General features: G+C 54.1%; 1 protein-coding gene across 9 annotated transcripts in view; it reads left to right on the top strand.

Annotated features, from left to right (window-relative positions):
• INPP4A (inositol polyphosphate-4-phosphatase type I A) overlaps positions 1-17165 on the top strand; it is a 70268-nt gene that overhangs the window by 30057 nt on the left and 23046 nt on the right. For 6 of the 9 annotated variants that reach the window (XM_038757190.1, XM_038757188.1, XM_038757189.1 and 3 more), the window contains exons 12-15: positions 1148-1331; positions 3959-4177; positions 9246-9384; positions 11783-11815. In XM_038757190.1, coding sequence (XP_038613118.1) covers positions 1148-1331; positions 3959-4177; positions 9246-9384; positions 11783-11815 — 575 coding nt within the window. The remainder of the gene's footprint in view (positions 1-1147; positions 1332-3958; positions 4178-9245; positions 9385-11782; positions 11816-17165) is intronic. The other 3 variants (XM_038757194.1, XM_038757193.1, XM_038757187.1) reach the window with 1 other exon arrangement.

Below are 17165 nucleotides of genomic sequence, written 5' to 3'. Positions count from 1 at the left end.
ATCAATCGTATTTATTGAGCGCTTACTATGTGCAGAGCACTGGACTAAGCGCTTGGGAAGTACAAATTGGCAACACACAGAGACAGTCCCTACCCAACAGCGGGCTCACAGTCTAAAAGGGGGAGACAGAGAACAGAACCAAACATACCAACAAAATAAAATAAATAGGATAGAAATGTACAAGCAAAATAAATAAATAAATAAATAGAGTAATAAATATGTACAACCATATATCCAACAGTGGGCTCACAGTCTAAAAGGGGGAGACAGAGAACAGAACCAAACATACCAACAAAATAAAATAAATAGGATAGAAATGTACAAGCAAAATAAATAAATAAATAAATAGAGTAATAAATATGTACAACCATATATCCAACAGTGGGCTCACAGTCTAAAAGGGGGAGACAGAGAACAGAACCAAACATACCAACAAAATAAAATAAATAGGATAGATATGTACAAGCAAAATAAATAAATAAATAAATAGAGTAATAAATATGTACAACCATATATCCAACAGTGGGCTCACAGTCTAAAAGGGGGAGACAGAGAACAGAACCAAACATACCAACAAAATAAAATAAATAGGATAGAAATGTACAAGTAAAATAAATAAATAAATAAATAGAGTAATAAATATGTACAACCATATATCCAACAGTGGGCTCACAGTCTAAAAGGGGGAGACAGAGAACAGAACCAAACATACCAACAAAATAAAATAAATAGGATAGAAATGTACAAGTAAAATAAATAAATAGAGTAATAAATATGTACAACCATATATACAGGTGATATATATACAGGTGACATATATACAGGTGCAAATAATGCTTTGCACATAGTAAGCGCTTAATAAACGCCATTCAAAAAATAATAATAACGATGATCGTAATAATACCATCATTATTACGATTATTATCACACTTCCGCGGGGGAAGGGTCTGGAAGCTTCCCCCCGACGGCAGGGTCATTCGGTTGGCTTTATTGAGCGCTCACTGCGTGCGGAGGACTGTACTCAGCGCCCGCCCTTCGTATCCAGCCGGGGTCGGGAGCCAGGCCGTTCTTCCCGTCGCGGGGGCGGCGGCCCGGGGAAACTGAGGCGCTACCGAAAGTCCCACCGGAGCCCCCGTCCCCCTTGCAGCCCGCCGTCCAGCTTGCAGTCCGTCCTCTACATCCCCCAGGACGTCGTGCGGGCCAAGGAGATCATCGCCCAGATCAACACCCTGAAGACGCAAGTCAGCTACTACGCCGAGAGGCTGTCGAGGGCCGCCAGGGACCGGTCGGCCAACGGGCTGGAGCGCACGCTGGCCATCTTGGCCGATAAGGTGAGCGGAGGGGGCCGGCCGCCGGCCCACACCCATTCAGCCGTATTTATTGAGCGCTCCCCCTGTGCGGAGCGCTGGGCTCAGCGCGGTCCCTGTCCGACAGCGGGCTCGCGGTCTAGAAGGGGGAGACGGACGACACAACGTGCGGAGAGAAGCAGCGTGGCTCAGTGGAAAGAGCCCGGGCTTGGGAGTTGGAGGTCATTCATTCATTAAATTGTATTTATTGAGCACTTCCTGGGTGCGGAGCACTGTGCTAAGCGCTTGGGAAGTCCATCTAGAAGGCGGTCCCTGCCCGACAGCGGGCTCGCGGTCTAGAAGGGGGAGACGGACGACACAACGTGCAGAGAGAAGCAGCGTGGCTCAGTGGAAAGAGCCCGGGCTTGGGAGTTGGAGGTCATTCATTCATTCATTCATTCAATTGTATTTATTGAGCACTTCCTGGGTGCGGAGCACTGTGCTAAGCGCTTGGGAAGTCCATCTAGAAGGCGGTCCCTGCCCGACAGCGGGCTCGTGGTCTAGAAGGGGGAGACGGACGACACAACGTGCAGAGAGAAGCAGCGTGGCTCAGTGGAAAGAGTCCGGGCTTGGGAGTCATTCATTCATTCAATCGTATTTATTGAGCGCTTACCGTGTGCAGAGCACTGTACTAAGCGCTTGGGAAGTACATCTAAAGACGGTCCCTACCCGGCAGTGGACTCACGGTCTAGAAGGGGGAGACGGACAACAAAACGTGCAGAGAGAAGAAGCGTGGCTCAGTGGAAAGAGCCCGGGCTTGGGAGTTGGAGGTCATTCATTCATTCATTCATTCATTCATTCATTAAATTGTATTTATTGAGCGCTAACCGTGTGCGGAGCACTGTACTAAGCGCTTGGGAAGTCCATCTAGAGGCGGTCCCTGTCCGACAGCGGGCTCGCGGTCTAGAAGGGGGAGACGGACGACAAAACGTGTAGAGAGAAGCTGCGTGGCTCAGTGGAAAGAGCCCGGGCTTGGGAGTTGGAGGTCATTCATTCATTAAATCGTATTTATTGAGCACTTCCTGGGTGCGGAGCACTGTACTAAGCACTTGGGAAGTCCATCTAGAGGCGGTCCCTGTCCAACAGCGGGCTCGCGGTCTAGAAGGGGGAGACGGACGACAAAACGTGCAGAGAGAAGCAGCGTGGCTCAGTGGAAAGAGCCCGGGCTTGGGAGTTGGAGGTCATTCATTCATTCATTCAATTGTATTTATTGAGCACTTCCTGGGTGCAGAGCACTGTACTAAGCGCTTGGGAAGTCCATCTAGAGACGGTCGCTACCCAACAGCGGGCTCGCGGTCTAGAAGGGGAAGACGGACGACAAAACGTGCAGAGAGAAGCAGCGTGGCTCAGTGGAAAGAGCCCGGGCTTGGGAGTCGGAGGTCATTCATTCATTGTCATTCATTCAATCGTATTTATTGAGCGCTTCCTGGGTGCAGAGCACTGTACTAAGTGCTTGGGAAGTCCATCTAGAGGCGGTCCCTCCCCGACAGCGGGCTCGCGGTCTAGAAGGGAGAGACGGACGACAAAACGTGTAGAGAGAAGCAGCGTGGCTCAGTGGAAAGAGTCCAGGCTTGGGAGTCATTCATTCATTCAATCGTATTTATTGAGCACTTACCATGTGGGGAGCACTGTACTAAGCGCTTGGGAAGTCCATCTAGAGGCGGTCCCTGTCCGACTGCGGGCTCGCGGTCTAGAAGGGGGAGACGGACGACAAAACGTGTAGAGAGAAGCAGTGTGGCTCAGTGGAAAGAGTCCGGGCTTGGGAGTTGGAGGTCATTCATCCATTCATTCATTAAATTGTATTTATTGAGCGCTTCCTGGGTGCAGAGCACTGTACTAAGCGCTTGGGAAGTCCATCCTAGAGGCGGTCCCTCCCCGACAGCGGGCTCGCGGTCTAGAAGGGGGAGACGGACAACACAACGTGTAGAGAGAAGCAGCGTGGCCCAGTGGAAAGAGCCCGGGCTTGGGAGTTGGAGGTCATTCATTCATTCATTCATTCATTCATTAAATTGTATTTATTGAGCGCTTACCATGTGCGGAGCACTGTACTAAGCACTTGGGAAGTCCATCTAGAGGCGGTCCCTCCCCGGCAGCGGGCTGGCGGTCTAGATGGGGGAGACGGACGACAAAACGTGTAGAGAGAAGCAGCGTGGCTCAGTGGAAAGAGCCCGGGCTTGGGAGTTGGAGGTCATTCATTCGTTCAGTCATTCATTCAATCGTATTTATTGAGTGCTTACCGTCTGCGGAGCACTGCGCTAAGCGCTCGGGAAGTCCATCTAGAGCCCGGGCTTGGGAGTCATTCATTCATTCAATAGATCCCGCCGGTTGTCTGTCTTCCCCCTTCTAGGCCGTGAGCCTGTTGTCGGGTGGGGACCGTCTCTATCATCATCATCATCATCAGTCGTATTTATTGAGCGCTTCCTATGTGCAGAGCACTGTACTAAGCGCTTGGGAAGTCCAAGTTGGCAACATCTAGAGGCGGTCCCTACCCAACAGTGGGCTCCCAGTCTAAAAGTCTCTACGTGTCCCAAGCGCTCTGCACAGAGTGAGCGCTCAATAAATGCGACTGAATGAATGAATGAGTGAATGAATGAATGACCCACCTCCCGCAGACGAGGCAGCTGGTGACGGTGTGCGACTGCAAGCTCCTGGCGGGCTCCATCCACGGGCTCAAGGCCGCGCGGCCCGACTACATCGCCTCGGCGGCCTCGCCCACGGCCGGGGACGGCGAGCGGGTCGTGCTGAGGAACGACCAGGACACGCTGGCGGCCCGCTGGGCGGGCAGGTCCAGCCGGTCGTCTCTGCAGGCCGACTGGCACGAGGAAGAGTGGGTAAGGCGGGCGCGGCGGGCGGCGAGGGAAGCGGGCGGTCGTGGAGAGAGAGGCGACGCTTCGCGTTCCGATCCCACGCGCTTAGTCCGGTGCCCAGCACGTATTAAGTGCTTAATAAATGCCGTTATTATCATCGTTATTCCGCCCGGGATCAGCGCCCGTCCCGATGCCTCCCTGTCGGCCCCGGCGCCTGGCACAGAGTGAGCGCCGAACAAACCCCGGGATGATTTGGCGGCGCAGTGAGCGCTCAATAAACACCATTGATTGATGGAAAGAGAGGCGCCGAGGAACGACGCGATCCCACGCGCTTAGTCCGGTGCCCGGCACGTATTAAGTGCTTAATAAATGCCATTATTATCATCGTTATTCCGCCCGGGATCAGCGCCCGTCCCGATGGCTCCCTGTCGGCCCCGGCGCCTGGCACAGAGTGAGCGCTGAACAAACCCCGGGATGATTTGGCGGCGCAGTAAACGCTCAATCAATCAATCAGTCGTATTTATTGAGCGCTTGGGAAGTACAAATTGGCAACACATAGGGACAGTCCCTACCCAACAGTGGGCTCACAGTCTAAAATCAATCAGTCATTCATATTTATAAACACCATTGATTGATGGAAAGAGAGGCGACGAGGAACGGCGCGATCCCACGCGCTTAGTCCGGTGCCCTGCACGTATTAAGTGCTTAATAAATGCCATTATTATCATCGTTATTCCGCCCGGGATCAGCGCCCGTCCCGATGGCTCCCTGTCGGCCCCGGCGCCTGGCACAGAGTGAGCGCCGAACAAACCCCGGGATGATTTGGCGGCACAGTAAACGCTCAATCAATCAATCAATCGTATTTATTGAGCGCTTACTATGTGCAGAGCACTGTACTAAGCGCTTGGGAAGTACAAATTGGCAACACATAGGGACGGTCCCTACCCAACAGTGGGCTCACAGTCTAAAATCAATCAATCATTCGTATTTATAAACACCATTGACTGATGGAAAGAGAGGCGACGAGGAACGACGCGATCCCACGCGCTTAGTCCGGTGCCCGGCACGTATTAAGTGCTTAATAAATGCCATTATTATCATCGTTATTCCGCCCGGGATCAGCGCCCGTCCCGATGGCTCCCTGTCGGCCCCGGCGCCTGGCACAGAGTGAGCGCCGAACAAACCCCGGGACGATTTGGCGGCTCAGTGAGCGCTCAATAAACACCATTGATCGATGGAAAGAGAGGCACCGAGGAATGGCGCGATCCCACGCGCTTAGTCCGGTGCCCGGCACGTATTAAGTGCTTAATAAATGCCATTATTATCATCGTTATTCCACCCGGGATCAGCGCCCGTCCCGATGGCTCCCTGTCGGCCCCGGCGCCTGGCACAGAGTGAGCGCTGAACAAACCCCGGGATGATTTGGCGGCGCAGTAAACGCTCAGTCAATCAATCAGTCGTATTTATTGAGCGCTTGGGAAGTACAAATTGGCAACACATAGGGACAGTCCCTACCCAACAGTGGGCTCACAGTCTAAAATCAATCAATCATTCATATTTATAAACACCATTGATTGATGGAAAGAGAGGCGCCGAGGAACGGCGCGATCCCACGCGCTTAGTCCGGTGCCCAGCACGTATTAAGTGCTTAATAAATGCCATTATTATCATCGTTATTCCACCCGGGATCAGCGCCCGTCCCGATGGCTCCCTGTCGGCCCCGGCGCCTGGCACAGAGTGAGCGCTGAACAAACCCCGGGATGATTTTAGAGTGTGAGCCCACTGTTGGGTAGGGACTGTCTCTATGTGTTGCCAATTTGGACTTCCCAAGCGCTTAGTACAGTGCTCTGCACATAGTAAGCGCTCAATAAATACGATTGATTGATTGATTTTTAGACTGTGAGCCCGCTGTTGGGTAGGGACTGTCTCTATGTGTTGCCAATTTGGACTTCCCAAGCGCTTAGTCCAGTGCTCTGCACATAGTAAGCGCTCAACAAATACGATTGATTGATTGATTGATTATTTGGCGGCGCAGGAAGCGCTCAATAACCACCACTGATTGATTAGCCCCTTCCTCCCTCTCCCCCTCGTCCCCCTCTTCATCCCCCCATCTTACCTCCTTCCCTTCCCCTGTATATATGTATATATGGTTGTACATATTTATTACTCTATTTATTTATTTATTTTACTTGTACATTTCTATCCTATTTATTTTATTTTGTTGGTATGTTTGGTTTTGTTCTCTGTCTCCCCCTTTTAGACTGTGAGCCCGCTGTTGGGTAGGGACTGTCTCTGTGTGTTGCCAATTTGGACTTCCCAAGCGCTTAGTCCAGTGCTCTGCACATAGTAAGCGCTCAATAAATATGATTGATTGATCCTGCTTGTCGGCTGGGGGACCTCGGGCGACTCGCTTGACCCCTCCGGCGCTTGGCGCTTAGTAGTCGTCTTCTAGGCCGTGAGCCCGCCGTCGGGGAGGGACCGTCTCTCTCTGGTGCCAGCTTCCCAAGCGCTTAGTACAGTGCTGTGCACACAGTAAGCGCTCAATAAATACAAGTGATGGACCGATGAACAAATGCCGTTATTATTATCAGTCTCCGGGCCTCAGTGCTGGGAAACGGGGATGAATGGTAATAATCATCAATCGTATTTATTGAGCGCTTACTATGTGCAGAGCAGTGTACTAAGCGCTTGGGAAGTACAAATTGGCAACATAATAATGGTGGCATTGAAGCGCTTACTACGTGCAAAGCATTGTTCTAAGCGCCGGGGGGATCGGGTTGTCCCACGTGGGGCTCACGGTTTTAATCCCCATTTTCCAGACGAGGGAACTGAGGCTCAGAGAAGCGAGGTGACTTGGCCAAGGTCACCCAGCGGACGTGTGGTGGAGCCGGGATTCGAACCCATGACCTCTGACTCCAAAGCCCGGGCTCTTTCCACCGAGCCACGCGGCTTCCCTGCTCCTCACGCTGCTTCAACCCGGGATGAAGAAGAAGGAGGAGAAGCAGTGTGGCTCAGTGGATAGAGCCCGGGTTTTGGAGTCAGAGGTCATGGGTTCGAATCCCGGCTCGGCCACTTGTCAGCTGTGTGACTTTGGGCAAGTCACTTCACTTCTCTGCGCCTCAGTTCCCTCATCTGGAAAACGGGAATTAAGGCTGTGAGCAGCCCCGTGGGACAACCTGATCACCTTGTAACGTCCTCAGCGCTTAGAACAGTGCTTGGCACATAGTAAGTGCTTAATAAATGCCATTATTATTATTATTATTATTATTATTATTGTTATTATTATTATTCAACCCGGGATCAGCGTCCGTCCCGATGGCTCCCTATCGGCCCCGGCGCTTGGCACAGAGTGAGCGCTGAACAAACCCCGTGATTATTTTAGACTTCTATGTTGCCAATTTGTACTTCCCAAGCGCTTAGTACAGTGCTCTGCACATAGTAAGCGCTCAATAAATGCGATTGATGATGATGATGATTATTTAGCATCGTTTTCTTCTTCTTTAGAAGAGCCCTTGGGATCCAGCGCTGAGAACAGTGCTTTGCACATAGTAAGCGCTTAATAAAGGCCATTGTTAGTATTATCTGGCCTTCGTGGGAAATTCTGCAAAAACGGGATAATACCGGGAATTAATGAAAATCGCAGTTCTGGTGAAGTACTTACTCTGTGCCAAGGGAGGAGCGGGAAATTCCCAGCGTAGTCATGATGCTTCATAAAAACCGTGGCACTTCTGAGGCGCTTAGTATGTGCACGCGCTGTACTAAGCGCCGGGGCAGTCCTGAGGTCATCAGGGCGGTCGGGGCCCGGTCCCACGTGGGGGTCACAGTCGTCATTCCCGTTTTCCGGATGAGGGGCCCGAGGCCCACCGACGTGGCTCGCCCAAGGTCCCGCGGGCGGGCGGGTGGCGGAGGCGGCATTCGAACCCGGGCCCTCCCGGCCACCGAGCCGCACCGCCGCGGCGAGAGAACCCGGGTGGCCCGCTCGGCCGTCCTGAGCGGCGTGGCTTAGCGGGGACGGCCGGGGGTCCTGGGTTCCGATCCCACCTCCCCCACCCGGCTGCCGTGAGCCCTTGGGCGAGTCACTTCCCCGCGCCTCAGCTCCCCCATCTGCAAAATGGGGGTGAGGACCGTGAGCCCCACGTGGGACAACCTCACCTCCTTGTGTTCCCCCCCGAACAGCGCTTCGCACACGGTAAGCGCTGAATACAAACACCACCATTATTATTATTATAGCAGCAGCATCATCATCAATCGTATTTATTGAGCGCTTACTAGGTGCAGAGCACTGTACTAAGCGCTTGGGAAGTCCAAATCGGCACCAGACAGAGACAGTCCCTACCCAACAGTGGGCTCACAGTCTGAGAAGCCGCGTGGCCCGTTGGAAAGAGCCCGGAGTTCGGAGTTCGAATCCCGGCTCTGCCAGCTGTCAGCCGTGGGACTTTGGGCAAGGCACTTCTCTGGGCCTCAGTGCCCTCATCTGTCAAATGGGGATGAAGATTGTTAGCCCCACGTGGGACAACCTCACCTCCTTGTGTTCCCCCCCGAACAGCGCTTCGCACACGGTAAGCGCTGAATACAAACGCCGCCGTTATTATTATTATAGCAGCATCATCATCATCAGTCGTATTTATTGAGCGCTTACTAGGTGCAGAGCACTGTACTAAGCGCTTGGGAAGTCCAAATCGGCACCAGACAGAGACAGTCCCTACCCAACAGTGGGCTCACAGTCTGAGAAGCCGCGTGGCCCGTTGGAAAGAGCCCGGAGTTCGGAGTTCGAATCCCGGCTCTGCCAGCTGTCAGCCGTGGGACTTTGGGCAAGGCACTTCTCTGGGCCTCAGTGCCCTCATCTGTCAAATGGGGATGAAGATTGTTAGCCCCACGTGGGGCAACCCGATCACCTTGTAACCTCCCCAGCGCTTAGAACGGTGCCGTGCACATAGTAAGTGCTTAATAAATGCCATTATTATGATTATTATCCCGGCCGGGCCGCGGAGCATCTCCTCATCGGGGCGACGGGGATGGAGACGGGCGTCCAGCACAGCGCGGCGCTCGGCCCGCGGGGCGGTCGGCTGACCCTCCCGCCTCTTTTCCGTAGGAGAAGGTCTGGTCGAACGTGGACAAGAGCCTGGAGTGCATCATCCAGAGGGTGGACAAGCTCCTGCTCCGCGAGCGCCCGCCGGCCCCCGCCTGCGCCGCCGCCCTCCTTCCCGACGCCGGCTGTCCCAGTAAGAAAGGTAATCGGGATAACCGAGCGTACTGGATCAGGCCCGAAGCCCTCCGCGAGCCGCCGCCGCCGCCGTCCTCCTCCTCCACGCAGCCCTCCACCCGCCGTTCTCCGCGAGAGCCGACAAGTGCGTATGAGCCCCCCGCCGCCGCCGCCGCCGTCCTCCTCGCTCTGTCGGCCCGCCCGGGGCGTTTGCCGAGCTCTCTCTCTCTCTCTCTCCCTGCGTCCGTCTCCTCCTCCGTGCCCGCCGGAATTCCAGTTCGGCCCGTGATCCGTCCAGGCTTTATCCACGGAGCGCTCGGAGGGATTTCTCCGAGCCCGAGTCCTCGCAGCGGATTTTTCGGGGGCGTCGCGTCCGGGAGCTTTTTTTTCCCCCTTCCGCTTTCTCTTAACGGCGCTCACCGCGCGCCGGGCCGCGTACTGAGCGCCGGGAGCGGATGCGACGCGGCCCCGACCCGCGTTCGGCAGGGGCCCAGAGAGGGGAAGCGACCGGCCCGAGGTCACGCGGCGGGGCCGGGATTAGAACCCAGGGCCGCGCACGGTTCGGAGAGCCTCGGGGGAATATCTCGAGCCTTCCCGCTGCTGGAGAAGCAGCGGGGCTCAGTGGAAAGAGCCCGGGCTTTGGAGTCGGGGGTCACGGGTTCGAGTCCCCGCTCCGCCACGTCAGCTGGGGGACTTGGGGCGAGTCACTTCACTTCTCTGGGCCTCAGTTCCCTCATCTGGAAAATGGGGATGAAGACCGGGAGCCCCCCGTGGGACCACCTGATCTCCTTGTAACCTCCCCAGCGCTTAGAACGGTGCTTGGCACATAGTAAGCGCTTAATAAGTGCCATCATTATTATTATTAATTCGGAGGGCGTCAGGGGAATATTTCGAGCCAGAGAAGCAGCGGGGCTCGGTGGAAAGAGCCCGGGCTTCGGAGTCAGGGGTCACGGGTTCGAATCCCGGCTCCGCCAACCGTCAGCTGTGTGACTTGGGGCGAGTCACTTCACTTCTCTGGGCCTCAGTTCCCCCATCTGTAAAATGAGGGGTAAGACTGTGAGCCCCCCGTGGGACAACCTGATCTCCTTGTAACCTCCCCAGCGCTTAGAACAGTGCTTTGCACTTAGTAAGCGCTTAACAAGTACCATCATTATTATCATTATTATTATTATTATTCTCAGAAACATGGGCCTGTCATTGGCCTCGGAGAAGTGGCGTGGCTGAGTGGACATAGATCCCGGGCCTGGGCGTCAGGGGGACCCGGGTTCTAATCCCGGCGCCGCCGCCTATCTGCTGGGCGACCTCGGGCCGGTCACTTCACTTCTCTGGCCCTCAGTTACCCCATCGGGAAAATGGGGATCGGGATCGAGAGCCCCGTGTCCGACTCGGCTAACTCGTATCTACCGCGGCGCCCGGCACATAGTAAGCGCTCAGTAAGCATTTAGTACAGTGCCTGACACAGAGCAGGCGCTTAACAGATACCGTTAGGAAAAGAAAAAGCGTTTCAGGAACCTGGAAAGGTTTTCAGCCCGTTTTCCTATGCTTTTTTTAGTCCTTCGATCGTCCCGCTTTAAAATGGTACGAGGTTGCCGAGTGAGTCGAGCCCCGCTCTGAGAAACATTCCCACGGCATTCCCGTTTTCAGGAGGCATCTCTCCCCTCTCTCCTTACGTGTCGCTGTGTTCTGCTCCTCTTTGCCGTGCTTTGAGTGTGCCACCTCCATCCCATCGCTAACTCAGTTGTTTTCCTCGGGACGTTGACGCCTCGGGATAGGAAGTGAATGCCGTCGGACCTGGATTTTCCTAAAAAAAAAAAAACGGTCTGTGGCGATTTCTTCGTCAATTCGAGTCTTCCTCGCCCAGCCCGGAGACGATCCCCTTTTCCTTTGATTGTTGGATTTCCGGAGACGGCGCCGGAGCGTCTTTGGAGGGATGCTGGGCCGTGAGGGCCGGGAGAGCAGACGGTCTGTTTTCCAACTGGGGACGGAGCGGCTCTCGCCCGCGGCCGGGGGCCGGTGCGGAGCTCTCCGCCGGCGGGAGCGACTTCCCTATCCTTCTTTTCCCGGCGATGATGGCACGGCCCCGATTGGGCCCCTAATGTTTTCCGCCTGGTGTCGATAGGGATAGGGACGTCTCGCCCGCGGTCCGAAGGCCGAGCAAGGCAGTCGCCCGGGATCGGCCGCGATCCTCGCGGTGGCGGAACGCCAACCCGCAGGAATCTCTCAGGATCGCGGACCGGTTAGCGACGCGAAAAATTCCGGCCCCGCGGTCCTGGCGAGTAAGCGGGCAGGGGCGGACCTTGGCTGTATTTTTTTTTTGGCATCAACGCAAGCCGCTCACGTAGTTGCCTTAAACCTTTGTGTTGCTTTCTGTTGTGATCATGTCGCTGCCCTATAATCATGCATGTCGCCCCTCCATTTCTGTGCAGATCGCGGCTTCCGTCCCGAAGACTCCAGCTCAGGTACGTCCGGTTCCTCCATTCCCGGCTTGCGCGGATCCCGCCTCCGTCCGAACGGCGGGCGCGACTCGACGGGCTCGGGTTCGGCGTGGGTCCGGACCGACGTCGGGCGCCGGGGCGCCGGGCGGGGGCCCTCTCCGGTTCCCACCGAGAGACGGCTTGGGATATGCCCGGGCGGCGGAGAGGAATTCCGTGCTTTCCGGGAAGTCGGCGTGGGCCGATCGCGACCCGGCGTTGGGAATCGTTCCTCCGAGTCAGTTCGGGATCCAGCGTCGGGGAGAAGTCCCGCCACTCCGGGCCGCCCGGCTTCCCGTGCCGCTTATTAAAGCCGGAGAATCGTTTCCCGCGAGAGGCGGGGACGCGGAGGAGCCGAGTTCGGCTTCTGGAAGTCTGACGCGGGAGATATGGGTGGGAAAAACCGGGCGGCTCCTTCCGAGCTCGACGGGGACCGTGTCCGCCGATCCTCCCGCGGGAGATGTCACCGACGGATCGGACGACGGGCGGGACGAGCGATGGGGAGGATGGCGCCGAGAGCTTGTGGTTCCGGGAGGACGGGAACGCCCCGGGGGACCGGAGTGAGTCGGGAGAGTCCGAGGCCGGGGGAAGGAAAACGAGTCGGGCAGAGGCTTTCGGAGGAGAAGTCCGGTGGGATTGAAGCAGGGAGAAACCCGGGCCGAAAAGACGGGCGCGGCGAGAGCCGTGTCGCTGCTTCTCGCGGGCGTTCCCCGCAGTCCCGTCGCATTGGAAAGGACAACGGGAGTGACGATCGCTCGGTGGGATTTCCGGAGCACTCACCGCGGGCCGTACTGAGCGTTCGGGAGGGAACGGTGAAACAGAGGTGGGAGACGGCGGAAGGGCCTGCCAGGCGAGCTCGGGAAAAGTCACGTCCCCTCCGTGGGCCTCGGATCCCTCATCTGGAAAACGGGGATTCATTCATTCATTCATTCATTCATTCATTCATTTAGACTGTGAGCCCACTGTTGGGTAGGGACTGTCTCTATATGTTGCCAATTTGTACTTCCCAAGCGCTTAGTACGGTGCTCTGCACATAGTAAGCGCTCAATAAATAAATACGATTGATTAAATCGTATAAATTAATTAAATTGATTAAATTAAATTAAATTAATCGTATAAATTGATTGATCGTATTTATTGAGTGCTTACTGTGCGCAGAGCACTGTACTAAGCGCAAGCTGGCCACATCTAGAGCCGGTCCCTGCCCGACAGCGGGCTCACAGTCTAGAAGGGGGCGACGGGCAACAGAACGACACATAGTAACAAAATAAAATAAATAGAATAGTAAATATGGACAAGTATAATAAATAGAGTAATCAATCTGTACAAAAATATATACCGGTGCTGTGGGGAGGGGAAGGAGTTAAGGAGGGGCGGATGGATTCATTCATTCGTTCATTTAATCGTATTTATTGAGCGCTACGAGCCCTGCGTGGGACGGGGATTTGCTTGGATCCGGGACGGTGCTTGGCACATAGTGAGCGCCTAGCAACAACCACAATTCTTATTATTATTATTATTATTATTATTATTATTTTGACATTCTGAGCTTACAGCTCAGTGGTGTTCCCATCTGCGGTCTAGACGAGGTGACCTTTTCCCTCAAAGGGCGGTATCTTCGTAAGCTCTCGCTGTACGGCTTCAGACCGTCTTGCTTGCCCTTTGTTCTAAGAGTAGAGCCCGGGGGATCGACCCCTTCAATAAATTCATTCATTCAGTCGTATTTATTGAGCGCTTACTGTGCGCAGAGCACTGTACTAAGCGCTTGGGAAGTACAAATTGGCAACATACGGAGATGGTCCCTACCCAACAGCGGGCTCCCGGTCTAGAAATGGGATTTATCGAGCGATGATTACGTGCACGGCGTTGAACCGTACCGTGCAACCGAATTAGGGGACGTAATAATGATAATAGTATTTATTAAGCGCTTACTATGTGCAAAGCACTGTCCTAAGCGCTGGGGAGGTTACAAGGTGATCAGGTTGTCCCATGGGGGGCTCTCAGTCTTAATCCCCATTTTACAGATAGGTACCTGAAGCACAGAGAAGTGAAGCGACTTGCCCAAAGTCACCCAGCTGACAGTTGGCGGAGTCGGGATTTGAACCCGTGACCTCTGACTCCAAAGCCCGGGCTCTTTCCGCTGAGCCACGCTGCTTCTCGACATGTTCCCGGCCTGTAAAAAGCTTACGGGCCCGAAGGCCCTAGGAGGCTTAGAGCAACAAAGATGACGGAGGGAATAATAATAATAATAATGATGATGGTGGTATTTGTTAAGCGTTTACTATTTCTAAGTGCTGGGGGAGATAGAATAATAATAATAATAATAATAATAATGGCATTTATTAAGCGCTTACTATGTGCAAAGCACTGTTCTAAGCGCTGGAAGGAATCAGGTTGTCCCACGTGGGGCTCCCGGTCTTCATCCCCGTTTTCCAGATGAGGGAACTGAGGCCCAGAGAATAATAATAATAATAATGATATTTCTTAAGCACTTACTGTGTGCCAAGCACTGTTCTAAGCGGTGGGGAGGTTACAAGGTGATGAGGCTGTCCCACGGGGGGCTCACAGTCTTCATCCCCGTTTTACAGATGAGGGAACTGAGGCCCAGAGAAGTGAAGTGACTCACCCAAAGTCACCCAGCTGACAAGTGGCGGAGCCGGGATTTGAACCCGTGACCTCGGGTTCCAAAGCCCGGGCTCTTTCCACTGAGCCACGCTGCTTCTATTTACGAAGCACGTACGGTGTGCAAAGCACCGGGCTGAGGTCCGGGGAAAAGAATCCGTAGATGAAAGTTATCCCCCTTCCTCTCCCACCCCGCCCCGAACTCAGGCCCCCTGAGGCTAGGGATAAGCGGGTGGGCTCCCAAATCTGCTGTATTGAGCGCTCCCCAGGCGCTCAGTCTAGCCCCCGGTAAGCGCTCAGTAAGTACCGCCGATGGGTGGAGATGGGCAGAAGCTCAGGGAAGGAGAGAAGATCCCACACGACAAGGAAGTCAAGGACAGTGACGAATCCGTGCGTCGGTTCGTTTATGGAGTGCTTCTTGTGGGTGGGGCACTGTACTAGACGCTTGGGCCTTGGGGGAGTATTCCACAGCCAGCGCTTAGTACAGTGCTCAGTAAGAGCTCAATAAATACGAATGAATGAATGAATGAGACCCTGCCCCTGGGGGAGGTGACGGCTTCGAGGTCGTTCGGGAGTTGGGACAAGATGCTTTTCCAGATATTGGAGCGGGAGGAAGAGCAAGGCCGTGACGGGAAGCGGGGCCGCCGAATCCGGAGGCCCACGGCTCCCGGGTCTTCCCGACGCCCTGGAGTTGGGAAAGCGGCATCCGCTGCCCCGGAGAGGGAGGGAGTCGGGAGAGCAGAGACGCAGCCCGGCGAGGTGGGCTAGAGCCCGGGCTTGGGAGTCCGAAGGTCACGGGTTCTAATCCCGCCCCCGTCTGCTGTGTGGCCTTGGCCGAGTCACTTGGCTTCTCTGGGCCTCTCAGGGACCTCGTCGGTAAACTGGGGATCGAGACCGTGAGCCCCACGGGGGACAGGGGCCGCGTCCGACCCGATCTGCTCCCGTCCACCCCGGCGTTTAGTACAGTGCCTGGCACATAGTCAGCACTTAACAAATACCATCGTTATCACGAATAATCCTGGCTCCAACACTCGCCTGCTTGGGTGCCCGTGGACGAGCCCCGTCACTTCTCCGGCCCTCAGTTTTGTTGTCTGTAAAATAGGGATGCAAAACCTGCTCATTACTTCTGCTAACCGGTGAGCTCCGTGGGGGACGGGGACGCGTACGACCCGATCGGCTTTCATCGGTCCCGGCGCTCAGTACAGTGTTGGAAAGCGCTTAACCTAGCCATTCGCTCGGGCAAATGGCTTAGCTCCTCTGAGCCTCAGTTTCTTCCTCTGTAAAATGGGGAGTCAGTACCTGTTCTCCCTCCTTCCGAACTGGGAGCCCCATGGGGGGACGAGAACCGGTCTAACCCGATTATCTTGTATCTACCCCAGGGCTTGGTACAGTGTTACTACACAGCAGTTGCTTAAAAGACTTCATTATCCCAACTATTGTTATCGTTAGCAGTATGCTCACACAGCAACGTGTCACCTGGGAAATTCTGTGTCATCAGGTGGGCAGACTCCAAGGTTCAGAAAAGGTTAGGGCCCGATTTAGGACAAGAGATTAATAATGGGTTAAAAGGAAGGAAGAAAGAAGAAGAGAGAGAGAAAAAAAGAAAAAAGGGAGAGAGAGAAAGAAAAAAAGGGAGAGAAAGAAAGAAAAAGGGAGAGAGAAAAACAGAGAAAGGAAAAGAGAGAGAAATAAAGGAAAAGAAAAAGGGAAAGAGAAAGGAAAAGAAAAAGGGAAAGAGAGAGAAACAAAGAAAGAACAGAGAGAAGGATAGGAAAAGAAAGGGAAAGGAAAAGGAGAGAAAGGGAAAGAGAAAGAAAGGAAAAGGGAAAGAGAGAGAAACAAAGAGAAAGGAAAAGAGAAAGAAAGGAAAAGAGAGAAAGGGAAAGAGAAAGGAAAAGAAGGAGAGAAAGGGAAAGAGAGACAAAGAGAAAGAAAAGAGAGAAAGAAAGGGAAAGAGAAAGGAAAAGGAGAGAAAGAAAGGAAAAGGGAGAGAGAAAGAAAGGAAAAGAAAGAAAGGGAAAGAGAAAGAAAGAAAAGGAAAAGGAGAGAAAGAAAGGAAAAGAAAGGGAAAGAGAAAGAAAGGAAAGAGAAAGAAAAGGGAAAGAGAGAAAGGAAAAGAGGGAAAGAGGAAAAGAAAGAAAGGGAATGAAAGAGAAAGAAAAAGGGAGAGAGAAAAAGAAGAGAAAGATTTAAAGGATTTAAAGGAAAACGTTAGGTATGGTAGCTATTCATCGCTATTTATTGAGTGCCTGCTGAGTGCGGAGCACTGTACTAAGTGCTTGGGAGTGTTGGTCCAGTGCAGAGTGACGGCTCCATACCTCCAGGAGGTGATGATGTAGCGGTCCGGGGCGTCAGGCGGATAGAGGGAGCGGGAGGAAGAGCAAGGCTGTGACGGGAAGTCGATCCAACGCGTCGGGAGGACGACAAGGAATCGCCCCAACCCAAAACCGGGGCCGCACGCGATACGCCGCCTGTGACCCTCTCCCCATCCCCAGCCTTTTCCCTCCCTTTCCTGGTTCAAAAGCGAATTGGAGTTGAGTCTCCCGGCCTCTCCCAGCCGGCCCGCTGGCCGTCACCCTCGGCTCGGTCTCCCGGCGCCCGGCTCTTTTCTCCTGCCCCAAACGTCCGCTCCTAACTTGGTGACGCTCTGGGCTCCCAGCCACCTTTAAGAGGGGGAAAAGATTCGTTCAGTCGAATCCCTCGGGCGCTTACCGTG

The sequence above is a fragment of the Tachyglossus aculeatus genome, chromosome 15 (genome assembly GCF_015852505.1).
Source record: "Tachyglossus aculeatus isolate mTacAcu1 chromosome 15, mTacAcu1.pri, whole genome shotgun sequence".
Classification (NCBI taxonomy): Eukaryota; Metazoa; Chordata; class Mammalia; order Monotremata; family Tachyglossidae; genus Tachyglossus; species Tachyglossus aculeatus.
The sequence above is the reverse complement of the archived record's forward strand: the minus strand, read 5'-3'. Positions and strand labels throughout refer to the sequence as shown.